This window comes from Rhea americana, unplaced genomic scaffold (genome assembly GCF_003343005.1).
Source record: "Rhea americana isolate MKP2758 unplaced genomic scaffold, rheAme1 scaffold_432, whole genome shotgun sequence".
NCBI lineage: Eukaryota > Metazoa > Chordata > Aves > Rheiformes > Rheidae > Rhea > Rhea americana.
The window spans coordinates 46,068-63,436 of NW_028186571.1; the positions used below are offsets into that span (position 1 = coordinate 46,068).

The following is a 17,369-nucleotide window of genomic DNA, read 5'->3' on the forward strand; positions in this document are numbered from 1 at the left end:
GAGGACCCGGGGCGGCCCCGGGCCCCACCGACGACCTGGGCAGACCCCGGGCCCGCCGGGCCCCACCGGCAACCCGGGGCGGCCCCAGGCCCCGTCGAGGACCCGGGGCGGCCCCGGGCCCCACCGACGATCCAGAGAGACCCCGGGCCCCACCGGCAACCTGGGGTGGCCCCAGACCCCCACCGCCGACCCGGACCTGCAGGGCCCCACCACTGACCCGGGACAGCCCCAGACCCCACYGACGACCAGGGCGGCAGCCCCGACTGAGCCACTCCAAGCAGCCCGGGAAGGACCTGTGCTGCCCAGTGTTCCTGGAACGGGGCCGGGATGAAACAGAGACCAATAAAGCAAAGTAGTCTGGCAAAACGCCTGAGTGAGATGCTGAGTGTTTCCTGGGAGAGGCGCTTCAAGGGGAGCAGCGATTGATATTTTCATGTAATTTTGCTACAGCGAAAGGGAGTGGCAGCCGGGTCTGACTAGCAGTTCAGATGCTGAATGCAGCTGCTTAGAAACACAAAACAGAGCATATGGTTTGAATGATTTTATTTTCCCAAGATGAAACATGTCGAACAAGTTTCTGAAGCATCTTTTAATCAGAGATAAGAGTAAACAATGGTATAAAAGGGTAATAACTCAAGAAGTTTCCAAAATTCTGCTCCTGATTGACATATAGGTCATTGCCCCAAAGTACCATTAAGTTAAAAAAAAAAACAAAAAAAAACAAACAAACAAAAAACAAAACAAAACCAAAGAAGCAAAGCCTATGGTGTGGCTGCCTTTCCAGCCCAGTGATTCCTCCATACAGTTGCAAAATCAGAGCAGCAATAGTCACTTCTGTCTTGAAGTACAGACAAGCAGGACTGAAACATGTTATTTTGTGGAAAGTTAAAAACAGCCCACCAGCACTGGTCCGCCCTCACATGAAGCCCTAGCTTAGCCAACCGTATCCAGTAGGTCTGGAAAAGTCTTCAAAACTAAGACTTGCAACAGAAAAAAAAATAAAAAGGCATGTATTGTGACAGTTGTCTTAGGGGCGGTAAGCAAACCCCTCCCTGCCATTTCAGAAGGTTATAGCTAAGACTTCAGAGGGGCTTGCAGCACCAAAATAGGCAGCAAATGCTAGCCTGGTCCCTCATGACAGCAGAGATAACAAGCTATAACCTCCTTGGCAGATAGCACCCCAATGGCAAGTTAAAATAATGTTTTTATTGTAGCACAATCCAATTCAATGCTTGTAGTCCAGATCACTCACAGCAGGACTGAGAAAAGTCTCTCTGCTACAGCCAGGGTAGCTTGGACTTGAAAATAAGACCCTGCGTTCTCCATGCTCTAAGTGGCTTCTGGAGTGCATCGAGGAAATGTGCTGAACCTGCACTGGAGCAAACCGTCTTTGAAATGGCACCTTAGCCTTCCTGCAGTCCACGGCCAGCCTAGTCCACGCTTGTTCCATCTTGAGTTGATCCTAGTAAAAACCGGTTTATCACAAACAAAAATACCTCTGCAAATATTGATAGGACAACGATTTAAATACAAAATGGCTTAAAATAAAATCTGCAGCTTTGTTTTTGCCCTAGTAATTGGCTTTATCCCTTCTGTTACATAAAGCCTTTGACTGGTCTGAATTGTGCTCATTTCAGATTCGCTGGAGGTTTCTGGGGAAGGGGTATCTTGATTAAAGATCACTTGGGAATGTGGAGCTCAACACATCTAGACATTAAAAGACAAGTTCGTGTTTGCTCAAGGCCAACCCATAGTCTTATTCCTCTTCTGCCCACTGGCCACTAGCCACATGGCCGTTAATGCGGTTGGAGCCATTGCTCGAAGTGCTGAAAACTCCTTTTGTGCTGTTGGAAGTCACTTCCTCCTCTTCAGAGCTGCTCTCTACATCACTGCGGTCATCTTTTGATACCTAAACATTTCAGATGACATTTGGAAGTGGGAAAGGGAGGAGGGAAGATGACAAATTCACAGGAAACAGCAGTTAGAAGGTGGCATCCATGGGGTTAACCAGCCTCATCAGCTACAGTTACCTTCTATATTTGATTCTGAATCACTTCAAAGAGCTTGTAATCACATACCAAAGGCAAGGCACAAGTTGAAAGAGACAGTCTGGAAATATGGGTTCCATTTTCCAAATACTCTGTACATCTTAGGTGAAAGCACTACACTTTTTTTTTCTTCTCTCACTAGATCCACAGAGGACACTATAGATCTTTGGTTGTTCTTTTCTTCCCAGAGCTGCATTTAAGTTAGATAGAGGCTGCTTTTCCAAACAACAAAAATTAATTTTAAATTAACAGACTTTACAGACACATATGACAACAGTCTGTCCTATAGAGAGTGGCTTTGATATTTCAAAATTCCCCATCTATATTTATCACATTACCATGCCCATAAAATGCTTCCCATTTTCACAGCTTGTGTTTCATACACGAGAACTCTTCGTTTATGAGCCAAACATGTTTGTAGAGCGGGCTGCAGAACAAAGACAGTACCCTAACGCCAGAATAGAACAAGGATCTCAGCCAACAACCTCGATCTGCTCTACAGATTTGTTTTTAGTTAAAAGACTGACTGAAAATCCAGCTGATGTTGATTTTTATGTGGGGTTTGAATATCTGAAAACACATCCAGGCATAGTTCTGGCCAGGAGTCCGCACACTTTGCTGTTGGCTGCTCTCAGAGTCCACAGGAGGGCAGTGTACCRACACTGCAGAGCCAAGTGCACAGCAAGGTGAAAGAAAGAGGTTGTAAACCCAACTGCAAATAAGTACCTTGGTTGCTGGCTAAGTGCCAGAACCATAAACTCACTATAGCTGAGAAGCGACTGCCTGAAAGGCACATGCTTTACATACCCCAGGGCAGGCTTCTCCACACTTGTGTGTCTGCAACTAATAGTCCTCATTTACTTAATATGCAAGCACTTACTCTGTGGCTAGTGTGTTTCCAAACTSTGTTCAGGATTCAGTTCTACTCTGCCTGCTTTGAGCTGGGATTATGGGTTTCAAACAGCACCGGACAGGAAGTTTTCAAAYGCAAAGGAAGATCTGGCAGAAAGCCACGTGAAGTTAATGATTTCCAAGATGGGTTTTGACAGGCCTCTTGGATCTACTGACTTCTGTTTGTTGCCAAAACTTTTATATGTTTCACTACTCCCCTCCCATGCTGGAAGTTCAAAGGGTCACTGGAAGGAAGCAGAAATCCCTCCACTCATTTCCTATTTCTCAAAATTATTTGGGGAACAAGTGACTCTACTATTCCTGTACTTCTCACAAAAATGACTGGATTTCTACTGTCCTCCTTCTTTGGACAGAGTGTTAATGAGCACTAAAAAGACCTAGGTATCAGAATTTTAGCTGTGGGCTTGTAGTAGAAGATAAAARGTTACACAGCCAGCTGGCAGCAGATGAGAACAAATTCCAGGACTTTGCTTTAACCTTTGGGAGAATTCGCATTTTAGCATACTGGCATGATCAGCACTGTATCAACCAGGCAGGCAAACATTTTAAGAGAAGGCACAAGCTGTCTGAAGCCCCAAGACCATAGCTTTGCACTTGTCTTAGCCTAGAAACRGACACAGATATATTTCAGTGTACAAACAGGAGCACAGATTACACTTACATGCAAAGGATGAAATTGTCCAGCTCCAATCTGGCACAGAGAAAAGGAGTGAGAAAAGAATGAAGAATACAGAGCTTAGAGTCCTGTCTCTGGCTAGGTCACCTGGTCAGGAGAGAAGCAAGGAAAGGAAAAAGATGTAGATCTCAAGATAAAGAAACAGCTACACAGACAGAAACCAAGACACTTGCAGTAGCAGCTGTAGGGGACAGRTAAGATCATGTGCATACTCTGAAACATGCCTTCCCCTGACAATCACTGCCACACACAGCTATGATATAAGTATTTTTCAAGGTTACATTCCATGTGTAGGGGCAGCTTAGAAGTCAAAAGCAAAAGCAGAGGCATAAGAGAAATTCAGATCTGAATACCAAACATCTGACCAAAACAGCATTTTTGCTAGCAAATCAGCTGCCCTCTTTGGTAGCGCTGAAGGAAGTGGCTCCTGCTGGGTTAGCTGTGTGTCAGATTAGTTCCTCGACTAGCCTGCCCCATCTCATGCTACTTCAGCTGAACTACGCCTTTTTGCTTGGTAACTCAGGCTGCAGCAACAGGTTAACACTGTTTGCTCTTATGGCAGTATCCCATTAACCCAGTGGCAACCAGAGGCGTGTTTCTGATAACCCTTCCTCCTCTGTATGCTGTACCTCACTGCCTGGGCAAGCACAGCCAGCCAGCAGCTCGTGTTTTTGCTAACAGCTGGAAGACACAGACTCCCCATCACAAACTCAAGAACCAGTTGAGGTTGAAACACTGGAAGCTGAAAAACATCCTGTATGATAGCTCAAAGAGCCTTCTACCAGCTTAAACTTCAAACACAGCGTGTAACAAATCTACCACCATCACTACTATTACAACATCTGAATGCATCAGAAAATGATGTTATTTACCTGCAATGATCAGAACAGAGAGGGAAGCTTCCCGCCTTTGTTTATATCTAGTAACTGAGTCTACAGAGCAACCAGAGTAAAAAAAATGGAAAAAAAAAGAAAAAAGAAAAAAAGAAAAGAAACACTCCCCCCAAAACACTGCACTCCTACAAACCATTCCTCATTCCTGTATCATCCCTCATAGATGACAGAAGGGCCAACTTTCTTGGCTGCCGTGATTCCTTCACAGAGCTTGTAGAAAAAAGGATGCAGAACAGTCACAGGCAATCTTACCTTTCCCCGCACAAGGGCCTTGTAGGCAATGCGAATGATGAGATAAGACCAAATGATATGCAAGATCTGCAAGGTTATCAAAAGGCCATTGAATAGCCACCATGAAGGATAAGGGCCAATCAACTCCCAGCTTTCAAATAAAGTTGTATTCAAAATCCTAAAAGAGATCCAGAAATACATTAGAGATTGGCTGCTCTGGTAACATGGCTTCCAGCTCTAAATTCAGATGACTGGCCAGATGCACAACAGTTTTGTATCTCTCTAGGCATCTGTTGCTTTTCTCCTGTCAGAGTGATGATGCCTCTAGTCTCTTGCCAGAGTTAGGAAACAGGCCAAAGCTAATTAGAAACATTTGAACTGAGCAACAAACAGGAGAAGATGTTCTACAATTTGGTTACATATACAGATCTCTTGCCAATTTCCTTCTTAACAGCATGAGCTTTTATAATAACTTTGCAGGAAGTGATGTCAAACTGCACTGGTCATCAAAACAACCGTCAACAAATTCATACTTGGTCGAACTTCACCCATATTTAAAGCTCAGGAAGGAATTTTGTTCCCAGTAGGCCTCGCTCCCTATGTGCTATTCCCTTCCCTCAGATTTTTAATAGATTCCTCCTGCCAAGCTGGAGGACTGGAAACTGCTTTGTGGACAAAGCATTGTGCATTCTTTCATTAATGTGTTGCTGCTGTTCTTGTCACTGCAGTTTATTGCCAGTACTTAAGTAATTTGATAAACACTTTAGACTTTATGAAGGGGAGAGGTGTGGAGAGACCTTTAAAGATGCCATTAATTTCACATAGCTTTTAACATTTCATAAGAAAAATGAGCTTTCAAAAAAGAATCTACTCCCTCCCCACAAGATACAGCTACAGAAACATCTAATTCATAGCCAGTAATTTACAGTTAGATTACATGAAAGTTCCAGAGGTTTGTTGTTGTTTCATACTACTAATTAGGGAAGGGAATATGCATGAATTGCAACAGCAGTAGGGTCTGCAATACCAGAGATAACTTGCTGKATTTCTCTATGAAGTTGAGGAATTACATTACAGCCAGTGGAAAACACATTAAAGATTTACAGGTCTGCTGAGCAATAGCATGATGCAAGAGCATCACCCCAAGACAGACAACATCAAGAGAAACAATGGCAACTATCTCATCTGTCAGTGGAAGGCAGCCTATGGAGACACAAGTATCAGAGTTATTCCTTATCCACATTCCTTTGATACATTTAATGGAAAACAAGTGAGAGCTTTAATTGCAAATTATGAAAACGTAAATTAACCACCATTTCCCCCACATTCAAAGTGCTCAGGACAAAGGGGATGCAGGCTGCCCATTGCCCATGAAATAAATATACAGAGCAAAACCAAACTGAATAATAATCAGCTGTCACCAAATTTTCAATATACCCTTTCAACAGAAAGGACTAGACAACATGTTATCACTAGAAAAACCTCACCAAGCCTGACCTGTTGGGGTGAGAGGGAATCTCATTATAGGATGATGAGCTATAAGCCATTTAGCAGGGTTTTTACCTCCAAGAAACCCAAGACCTATTTTAGGCTCCGAACAATCAAGGCACAAAGATAGGACAGGAATGTCATAAAAAATCAGAAGAGGCAATGATGACTAAGCCAGATACTCAGAAATCAAATTTATCTCAGGAGAGCATGCCTCATTTGTAACTATTTCCAAAACTCCTTAAAAATCAAGAGAAGAAAACAACTGAGTCTTCCAGAACAGACACCAGCTGAATCAGCTCCAGCTAATAAGCACTGTCATCACTTTGCAGTAAGAGGAGAGGAGGCAGCTGCACTTTAGGATTCTAATCACTTTTCACATTTCCCTCAACTGACTGTTGAGAGCTTTCTTCACATTCCTAGTTCCAAACTAGGATTGATCCAAACAATATTTACATTGTCTGCAGCTTCAGGCTGCCTTGAGGGACAGGCTGTAATGCTTGCACGACATCTTAATACACATGCTTTGCTTAAAGGATTGGAAGAACAAACAAGACTTTAAAGCTCAAGGTGCTTACCAGAAAGGATAAATGCCCAGCCGCGTAACGATGAATACAACGCCAAAGAGCATGAAGAAGGCATCACACAGACGTTGGTACTTGGCATAATTGGCTAGCTTTGCAGCCTGAGAGAGACAAGGAACATCAAAACATTTATTCCCTTTGTGCACCCATATAATTACCAGGCTGTAGAGCTCTGATACTCTCAAACCATCACATATCTAAGGAGTTTAGAACATTTAAGGATTATTCTTAGCACTAAAGAAGTTATGAGGAAAAGCTGACAAGGCATGATCAGCAGCACAAGTTTTATGGCATGTTTAATGCTGTTTATCCAGAATGGGAAACTCAGCTTGCTCCCCTGAGACCACACGAGCATTAGGTACACAAAGATTAAAAAGGAAACATCACGGCAACTCACCTCTAAAAGGAAATCTGATGCATCATGCAGGCACAGCACCAGAGTTCCAACCCGCACCATATTATTCATATAAGARAATGTGATGAGTCCAATTGTAGCCAAATGATGGACAAACATGATCAGGAAGTCCTGGAAGCAGAAAAATATATGAAGAGCCTTTGTCTGTCAAACGAACACAAAGGTTTGAAACAGAGCCAAAAAACTGACTACCTGGGGTCATAGGATTACTTCCGTTCAGACTCTGACTACACTTTTATATAAAAACTCAGCTCATCACACAGCAACACCCATCATTACTAGAGGCTCCAGAAAGGTCTCACTCTCAACATTTGTGCTCCTGTAAAGTCAGAGTTCTGCAAACACAGGCACAGCAGATGTCTCTCTGGCACATACATGCACGGCTGAGGTAAGTATGGCTGCAAACCCCACTGAAAAGAGTAACAGAACAAGCTATGTTCTTTATTTTTGTCTCCTTTTAAGTCATATTGCAAGTCCTTTTGGATTTTGGCACAAATTGTAAGTGCACTGCTGTTACTGTTGTCAGTTTGCAAAAGCCTGCCGGAGCATAGCAGGCAAAGAGCATGAGATAATCCAACAGCAAGAACTAGGCCACTACATCAAAGAAAATGGTACTACACACATGCATTCTGGGTTCTTTTTCAGTTGTATCCCTGGCTGCCACACTTGCGCTCTCTATCAGTGTCTTGCCATGTTTGCAGTGGGGAGTGTGGTCCACTTTGTTAAAGTCAAGAGTACCAAATTAAATGTTACAAACAGTATCACAGATGTTGTTAATCACTCCTCCTCATGGCTCCAAGATCTCCTGCAGTGCCTGCCTCACCTGCTAATATTTCAATACAAAAGAAATCCCAGACAAACTTTTATTTTTGAACAGCTAATGCAARAATTGGGATAATATACTACTTTGCAGTTTCTATAACAGAAGCCTTAAACCATGATTTACTATGAACTGTTTTCAACAGTAATAATATGCAAAAATCCTAGAACGCAGCACAATGGAATTAGAATCCAGCAGTCATTACCAGTCATCGCTCTGCTACACACTTGGGTGAAGAATTACTTTCCAAAAAATGTTTATTATTGCTTCAGTGTTTGCCATTTGCTYAACCTACTCAGCAAGGTAATGCTCAGAGTATCTTACTTTCAGGCTTTCTTACTTTCAAGCATTCAACCTATATTTATGCCATGGTTTGATCAACTGTTTATTGGGAAGTATTGAGTGATTCCATCTTTCCTGGGAAGGTGAAAAGGACTCTCAAGGAGATACCAGGTTACATACCAGGCTTGCCCCTCCCTTCTCCCACAGGACTGTGTAGTGACTATAAGAAGAGGCAGACTACAAAAAGATGCAAGTGAGGAGGAAGGTACAGTTATTACTATGCTTCAGCTTTACTGGCCAGGCACACTGACATTTTCTGTTAGTGCAATTCTGGTTAATCTCACCTTCCGTTTAATGTCTGTAAACTGAGAAAACATGAGAGACCAATAGAAGGCCAGCTCCAAGATATAGTAATAATAAAGCCTGGATGTTAGAGGCTGGAAAACAAACAAAGATAGCACAGTTAAAAGACAAAGTACTTCAAAATTCACATTAAAATACACTTTTTCCTTCCTTCCTTCCCATCCCACTCTGTTCCTCCAGAATGCTGAGGCTGAAGTTAAAACATCCAGAATTAAGGTTTAGTAAAAACAAGCTTAAGCAACARAAGTCTTGCTATGCACTTAGTCACACAAACTTGTGTGTCTGAACTTTAGAATAAAGGAGTAGGATTCACTTGTGCACGTTACAACTCATACTGCAGCCTTTTGGATTAAGAAAATTAGACACTAAAACAGACTGGTTGGCCTCTATACAACTACTTACTGCATAAAGGCAGAAAAGAACATTGTAAATAAGTTACTAGTATAATTTTATGTGTAAAATTCACTTTTAATAATCTCAGCAGCAATTAAACATACAATGAATGTGAATCGAGTCAGTCTTATCTGAGGAAACAATGCTGTCGAGAGCCCTAAACCAAATCTGAAGATATAAAAAAACAAAATGCCATCTTTGTGCCTTCCGAAAAGGATGGCCATTCACTTAACTAGAAGGCTTACCATGCTGCATCCACTCCACAGAACATGAGAAACATTCAAATCTACTGAGTTTCAATCTGCTATCATTAATGAAAAATAAAACCTGGAGCTCTGAAAAAGATTTGAATCTAGTAAGTGTTTATCTCCTACCTGAAAAGGGTAGTTGTACCAGCACTGTCGTGTATCCCAAAACCAGGGTGCCTAAAGGGGAAAGGAACAAAATGTTGTTATTCTGCTAGAATTTTTCTGCCCTATCACCTACAGTACTGTTCCACAGAAATTTCCTCTTGWTTCTACCATCCATGCTAAATTTATTCTAAGACATCATAGGGATTTAAAATATTCTTTCTGCAGCCAAAAGCAAGCTATAATAAATATAAAGATCTAATATTGATGACTCAAAGATACTAATACAGGGAAAGAGGAGAGGAAAGAAAAGCAGCAGCAGCAGCAGCAAAGGRGGTTTCTCCTATTGTGTGGTAACTAGACAAAGAAAGTTTCTAATATTTTCATAAGACCAGATTTTATAGAAGCTTAGCAGCTTTCCTATACTGTCAAGAAGGTCTTTAAAAGGAAGCCCAAGGATCTCAAATAAGGAAGCAAAAAGATGACCATCAACACTAAACCTCTGCTGTTTTAAGTTAGGTGCAGAAGAGCAGACCGGTAATCAAACCTCCTAAATTTCAGGAAGACAAACACAGTCCAGTACCATGCCACATAGAACAACAGWAAAGGCAGGGAGGGGACAAAACTCACCGACCAGAGAAACTTGATTCCATATAAAAATATACTTAAATAAAATGTAAATCTCCACCTAGAAACATAAATAAAAATAAGATTAAAATATTAAACAAATAGCTTCTGGTTAACATTTGTAATAAAAACTGGAAAGAATTGTTAACCAAAACTAACACCTGAAAGGTGTTCACCCACCAATCTGTAATTCTCCATTTGTAAGATTTTTTTGTAAGAATAAACCTATTTAAGAATTTTCACACCACACTAATTCACATCAACAGCCAAGTTTGAAATAAAGTTGAGTGAACAAGTACTGTTCATACACTTTAATACACAGTATCAAGATAACAAGAAAAGCCATTGTTATCCAGAAGGTATCCTAATATATGTATTTGTCCCTCTTACCTTGTGGCTTTAAGTAGACAAAATCATACTGGGGGGAAAGAATTAATATGAAGAAAATTACTGGAAAGGAAAGAAACCAGCACAGAAGAAATAATAAGTCAGGAAAAAATATTCAGATGCTATTACACTAACAGGCAACTGTGAGCATTGAGAAAGAAACAAAGAACAAAAGAATGAACCAACATGAGAAGAACAGGAATCCAAGAAGCACCTTTATAAAAGTACATACATCACTGCATAAGCCATAAGGACAGTCTGTCTGGGAAAAACACTGATCCACATCATAACTATGCAGAGAGCAGACTTAACTACTCAAGTTGTGCACATGCACCTGCATATGTGCATGTACAGAGACCCACTGAAGCGTTACTCTCTGCATCATGAATGTGATACACTATCTAGAGCTGTTCACCATTGACAGTTAGACAGGAGTAAGTCCTGTACAGGTGTTCTGGGCTCTCACACATACAAACAAAATACATTAAAACACTGAATTCTAAAAAGCCCTCTTGATTTCCTCCATTTTCCTATATGAGGACTCCACCAGCCAACCCCAAGACGCTAGTTTAAGTTCGCAGCTGAACAGAGTTTCAGTTAGAAAAGTAAACATACAACTGGATCTCTAAGATGGAATCAAATCTTGGCTTCCGCATAAACATACATGCTCTCACAAAATTTAGTGAGGGTGGTGGGTTTGTCCTGGTTCCTCCGATGACGAAACCAGCGCTGGATCTTTCGAACATCCCAGTCTAGCTGCTTTGACAAGCCTTCTAACCTTTTTCCATCTGGAGACTGAAGGAAAATAAAACAAGCGTCATTTCTCCTATTTCTCAACCTGCCTTCAGTCCGACATTCTTCTCCTCTGTACTACAATAGAAATGATGCACAATTAATAAGAAGAAAAATCATACAAGGAACGCATTAGGTACACAATATTACATTTTAAAAGCAGGAAATTGTTACCATAGATAACCTTCACATATGACTAATTACTTCATTATTCAGAATGCTTTTGGTTTAACATTTCCTCTTCTATTTTGTCATTTGACAGTACATTATTACACAAAATGCATTTGTTCTCTTTTTTTAAATTTGAAAATTGAAATAACTGTATGATACAGAATATATCCTTTTTTCTCTGATGGGGAACTGTATTGGCAGTTTATCTGTTTGAATGATGACAGAAATGAATTTGTAAGTGCAGACAAAACGAACAAAACCTGGTAACTACCTCTAAAATGACCCAGTGCTGAGGTAAGCCATGTTAGTTTCAGACAAGCTCTGCCAGGGAGCTCTTACAACTGAAAGATGATAAACACATTTTACTATGAGTTACATACAGACCCAACAAGCTATACAGAATACTGATTTAACAAATAGTTATCAGRCCTTTCATCTGAAAAACAGAATAATCTGCCATTTGATTTTGAGTATTGAAACCACAACAACTTTCCTGTAATTCCATTACAACCARATTTCTCTCCTCTTAACTAAACTTTAAAGGTTCAAGCTACTTGATACTTCTGCATCGAAAGTGAACCTATCTCAAAATAAATAAATAAATAAATACAGCTTATTAACAGAGCTCGAATTTCAGAGCAGCAATGTAATCTTTCCTCTGCATCAGTGCCACCCTACATTCTGATTCTCCAAATCCAAACCAATAGCAGACACAGGCATAGTGATACAGTTAAATGCAGCCCTGTTTTAACGAGCTAGTTAAATTTTGCACAGCATGCTTCCTCATGAGTTTCCTAAACATTAATTCCAAGGACATCTCCTACATCAAAGTCATCCCGAGAAATGACATCAAATCATAAGAGCCTTTCAGTTCCAAATACCTCAAAACATGCTCCCAGGAGCAAAGTTTTACTAAGGTCTTTATAGAATTTCTCTTCCATTCACTGAGCACTTTATCTGCTGCACACGGAATGAAGTTCAGCATCACCAGATCAAAACATAAAACCTTCCATTTCATTATCTTTAAYGAAAATCTATCATACTGTTAGCGTTGATGTAACTGCTAACACTCAATAGAATACAGACAGTGTAGCATTGTCATTCCAGAATGAAGGAGCACTGTCAGCTTATGCTAAGTGAGAGAAYGGCCATAAGAAACAATCAAAAGAAACACCTATAGTCAACATTAAATGTCCTACCCTTTATCAGGGCACGCTTCYACTGACTGACTGGCTTTCCTTCTGTAACTGGCTTCCACTGTGACAGCTGTCATCCAATTCCACAGTAGACAGCAAAAACAAGGGGAAGGCATTCACACAACTGGCCACTAAGACAGCGAAATAACAGCCCTCAAGAGGGTACCACCTTTCCAATAGAAAGCAAAAAGCACTGGGACTTATTTTACTAAAGCAAGAACTGCCACCTGTTACAGGAGTTACAACCTGGACAGAAAGCCRGAGAACTAAAGGAAGAGACTCGCATCTTTCTATAAGGAGAACTTTTTTGTTCAAAAAAATTCTTCTGTTTGTGAAAGTGCAGGTCAGGCATGAAGAGAAATTACTTTGCTATAAGAAGACATGTCAGAGGCAGAGTAAAAACAGAAGGAGCATGTTCCCTGTGCATGCACACTGTGAAACCAGAGAATTGGAAAACAAAAACCAACCAACCAGACCAAAAGAAAGCTCTTTCTTACAAGCCTTCACTTCTAGCAGAATCTGAAGTGTGACTCACCTTAGTGATGGATGTAAACACTTTCTCTAAAATTGCATTCGGCTGAGCTCTATGAGGTCCACTGTCTTGAATGCCAAGGTTTATGGCACATGGCTTGGCAATAAACCTGAAAGAATTCCAAAGAAAGAGCCAGATTAAAATAAGATATATATTTCCCTCCTCTTTGCCTAAATAACGATGACCCTGACTTGTCACAAACTGGCAAACCTATCTCAGAAGCTTTTGAAGGCCTTCATTCATTTTGYTCAAACAAACCTCTACAGGGCCACAAAAGGGGCAAGGCTTCATAGGCGAGGTGTTAGTCCAACTGGTAACTGCAAACAGCACATGTAGTACACACATCTCCTAAGGAGAAGAATTAAAGGGCCTTAGTCGTAGGACCAGGATGCCTTCTCCCAAGTGATTTACAGTACTCAAAGGAAATAACAGATCACTGATGAGAGTCCTCTGTGAACATAAACCACTGGCGCCCTTGTAGCACTGCAAACAAAATGCCGTATTTCCAGAAGGCTTGATGTCACATAGCTGCAAAAAAGGGGAAGTTCAAGTGACAGTTCCTAAAGGACACAGACATCCTTTTTCTTTTTTCMCTTTGGAAAATGAAACTAAGTGGCTTGTTTACTCAGGGAGAGTGGGAAAGATGTAAGAAGTCACTCAGTCTAAAAGCCCCAAGATCCCAGTATCTCCTTCAATCCCGTATGCAACATGGATTCCAAAAGCTGATCTAACACTTTGTGAATTTTAGAGCACAGACATTTTCTCTTCTGAGASGCACTGAAAACAAGACCATGTTTGCAACTAAAATGAAGATATAAGTATTCAAAAATAATTAGAGTTTGCACTACCTTTGCACCAGACTGGCCATAGGATTAAAAAATAATTAAATTTTTAAAAGCATGTGTTACTGGAATATGCAAATAGTTCCCTGTCCTATTGGAGGGCAAGGACTAGAAAGAGCAGCAAAATTAAAAAAAAAAAAAAGAAAAAGAAAAGAGAACGATAAAAGGATTAATTTGAGAGCAAAGAACTTGTTAGACAAGTAACAGACACTGTGACTCTATGACCCTAAGTTTCTCTGTCTTGCCCTCTTGCCCTTCAGTTTCTTCACATGCACTGTTCATTTCAACAGCCATAGGGAGGAAAAAAATAAAAAAAGCATTATTTCCTTTTAATTCAGTTCTTTCTAGCTCAAAAGCCTTACTGCTTCCTCTGTAATCTCGACCACCAGCCAGGAATTGTGCTATGATACTATAAAACACTTGGCCAGACCTCCATAAAAGTCTACCTCTTTATAATCTTCTTTCCTACAGGATACACCACTGCAACAATAACTAAGAAGTATGCACATGTAATCACAGGATATCAAATATTTTTATTTCATGTTGTGGGTCACACTGCTTACAGTCCTATCAGAAAAATAATCTAGAGCTGGCCTGAAGCTTGGATCATTTTCCTCACAGAAGAGGGAAYACCTGAAAATCTACAAATCCACCCATTCAAACAATTTCTTATTGAGGAGATCTTTTATTTTTTTTTAAAGAGTAGGTAAAAAGAAGAATCAATTGTTAAGAGACTCATTTTTTTTTACAGAATGTTTTGGCATTATCTTAGATTTCAAAGCTTGGTGCAACAAGAAAAAGGTACAGATTTAAGTACAGAAAGAACACTTTGAGACATAAAAATTAAAAAAGAGAATGCCAAAGCTTTGTAAAAAACTGCTCCTGAGCAGTAGGCTTCCTTCATTAGGACGCTTGGGGCAAAAAAAGCAACTGTTTAGGGAAAACTGAAGTGATCAAAAATAAAAAAATATATATATCAAGAGTAAGCCACAGGTTACAGATACACAACAGGTCTCAAGTTACTCAATCAAGCATGCAGAAGACCAAAGAGCAAAACAATAAAACCCCACAAACATTTCTAGGTGCACAGCAGCAGACAAACATCAACACAGGCAAATAAATAAAGGTACAACAACAGAGGCAGCCCCAGCCATGGAAATGGGGAGGAAAAAAAGACAKCAACAATGGATTTCATTACTTTTAAGGAAGTCTAACCAAACGCTTCTCTGACTCCAGAAATGGCATCACGCAACGGGACTGCAAGTCGCAACTGTCTTTCGACAGGGCTTCCTGACGAGCCATGAATAGGTGTGGAGCCCAGGCTGGGCGCGTCGGGCTCACGCTCCCGCGCCCGCAGAGCAGAGCGCACCACGCGCCCTGCGCGACGGCTGGGCCACCTGCCTCCTTGGAGGAGGACAGGCACCTCAGCGAGAAAAAAGTCTGCCTAGCTATAGGAGTTAGGCCCTGGAAAAGGTTGCCCAGAGGTTGAAGAATTTCTGTCCTTGGAGATATTCAAAACAACAGAACGGGATCACGAGCAATTTGATTTCACTAAAATGTTGGCCCTGCTTTGAGAAGGCAGTCGGACGTGACCTCCAGAGGCCCCCTCCAACCTAAATTATTTTATGACTCCATAAAATTCTTTTAACTGCAGCAATTATTCCCAAGGTCAAATTTCTGCCGCACCCTTCTAGCAAGGAATTATCCACACTTACATACTCATATTGTTATTTTTTGAACACGAATCTGTTCATTGGCTGAATGTATATCTATTAAACTACCTTTCACATGCTGGTAACTTAGACTGATTTTGTGACTGACATCGATTTTCAAGTACACGGGTATCATATACTACAACAAGTATCTTCCCCACAAACCTAACTTCAAAATCCTTCTTTATGGAACATTCAAGTTTGTCTAGGAACTTCCTATTATAGCTCTGAAAAGGAAGTCAACAATCTCCTAAATAGTAAGATTTATAATGCCTGCACATCCCGGAGTTAGTTGCACAAAAAGTTAGAGCACATCTCTTTAATAAGCTCGCACTTTCACTGTGTTAAGACTAGACCAGCTCATTCCACAACCAGCACCGATTTCCCAGGCCGATCTGATGCAGTAACATTCAGAACCATATTCTTGYGAGAGTCAACACAAGCTGCAGATCCTCTCTGACCCACGGAGTATCAAGAGTGTCTGCTGGTGAACAGGCATTCCAGTGTAATCACAAGCACATCATATGAGTAACACGCTCCAGGTCTTCCCAGACACCTGGGAAATTTTTTGTGCCCGCAGTGGGACAATATGCATGGGGGAAATAACAGCCAGTATAGCTGAGAAAAAATGAAAACAGACATAGCTGTAGGCAGAAGTCCCATCTGCATCTTATCTGCACAAAAATCCCCTCCTGCAGCTGTGTGTCAGGACCTTATCTTTCCCTATACGTCTTGCCTCATCTCTATAGTTCTCACACACTACTTCTCATATACAATCAACTCRAGGAAGATTTTACCAACATCTTGATGTACAGGCTAATTTACAGTAGCATCCACTAACAAAAATATGCATCAATGTAACAAGTCATTCAACAAGGGGGAAAAAGCACCTCCTCACACTGAAGACCTACTGGAAATGGAGAAGAGGAAAGASAGAAATTAAGAAAAGCTAAAACAAAAGAGCTGCAAAAGTATATAATTCAAGTTCTGAGTCATCAAGTCCTGCTGCCAACTGTGTGTCAAAGAAGCAATTTGACTTTATCATCCTCAAGGCCTGTATCAGGGTATGTGTGCAATGGGATTTTATTAGACAAATCTGAATTTTTATGACATGTTCAAAAGGGCAGAAAGAGGGAGGAAAGCATAAAAAAAAAGTCTTTAAAACACACTAGAAATTGCCCCACGTACTATTTTTACAATCTGCTTTTACTTCAGGATACAATCATGGAGACACTCTATAGCAAAGAAACAGCCAAAGAAACAACAACYCTCTCATCAACCATGCCATGGTCCTGAGGTTTCACTGTGTAGGAAGACAACTTAATTTTGCATTTGACTCCTCCCTAAATTAACACTGCAAGAGGAATTTCACAAGCCAGGGAACACAGCACAGACATTATGAGGGCAAAAAAAGTAATATGAGGAGGACTGTCTGATCAAGTTCAGTACCTCTCCCAGTGTCTCATGCTCCAGAGAAAAGAGACTCTTTTGCACTTCTTCTCAAAGCTAACATACCCAGACATATCAAGTCTGAGGGAAGCGAGGACACCTTTCATCCTGATCCCTGCAACCTCTCTGTAAGGGATTCTACCTCACAACTTCCTTTCCTGGTCTGCTAGCAAGTATGGACACTGGACCGAGACCAGCACCAGCAC

At 41.0% G+C, this 17,369-nt stretch overlaps 1 protein-coding gene across 1 annotated transcript in view; it reads right to left on the reverse strand.

Annotated features, from left to right (window-relative positions):
• Positions 1–526: 526 nt before the first annotated feature.
• CERS5 (ceramide synthase 5) overlaps positions 527–17,369 on the reverse strand; it is an 18,446-nt gene continuing 1,603 nt past the window's right edge. Inside the window, exons 3-11 of the mRNA XM_085315615.1 lie at positions 13,164–13,269; positions 11,134–11,264; positions 10,086–10,143; positions 9,480–9,530; positions 8,694–8,786; positions 7,230–7,358; positions 6,827–6,933; positions 4,782–4,938; positions 527–1,909 (exon numbers count right to left, since the gene is read on the reverse strand). Coding sequence (XP_085171741.1) covers positions 1,757–1,909; positions 4,782–4,938; positions 6,827–6,933; positions 7,230–7,358; positions 8,694–8,786; positions 9,480–9,530; positions 10,086–10,143; positions 11,134–11,264; positions 13,164–13,269 — 985 coding nt within the window. The 3' untranslated portion in view covers positions 527–1,756. The remainder of the gene's footprint in view (positions 1,910–4,781; positions 4,939–6,826; positions 6,934–7,229; positions 7,359–8,693; positions 8,787–9,479; positions 9,531–10,085; positions 10,144–11,133; positions 11,265–13,163; positions 13,270–17,369) is intronic.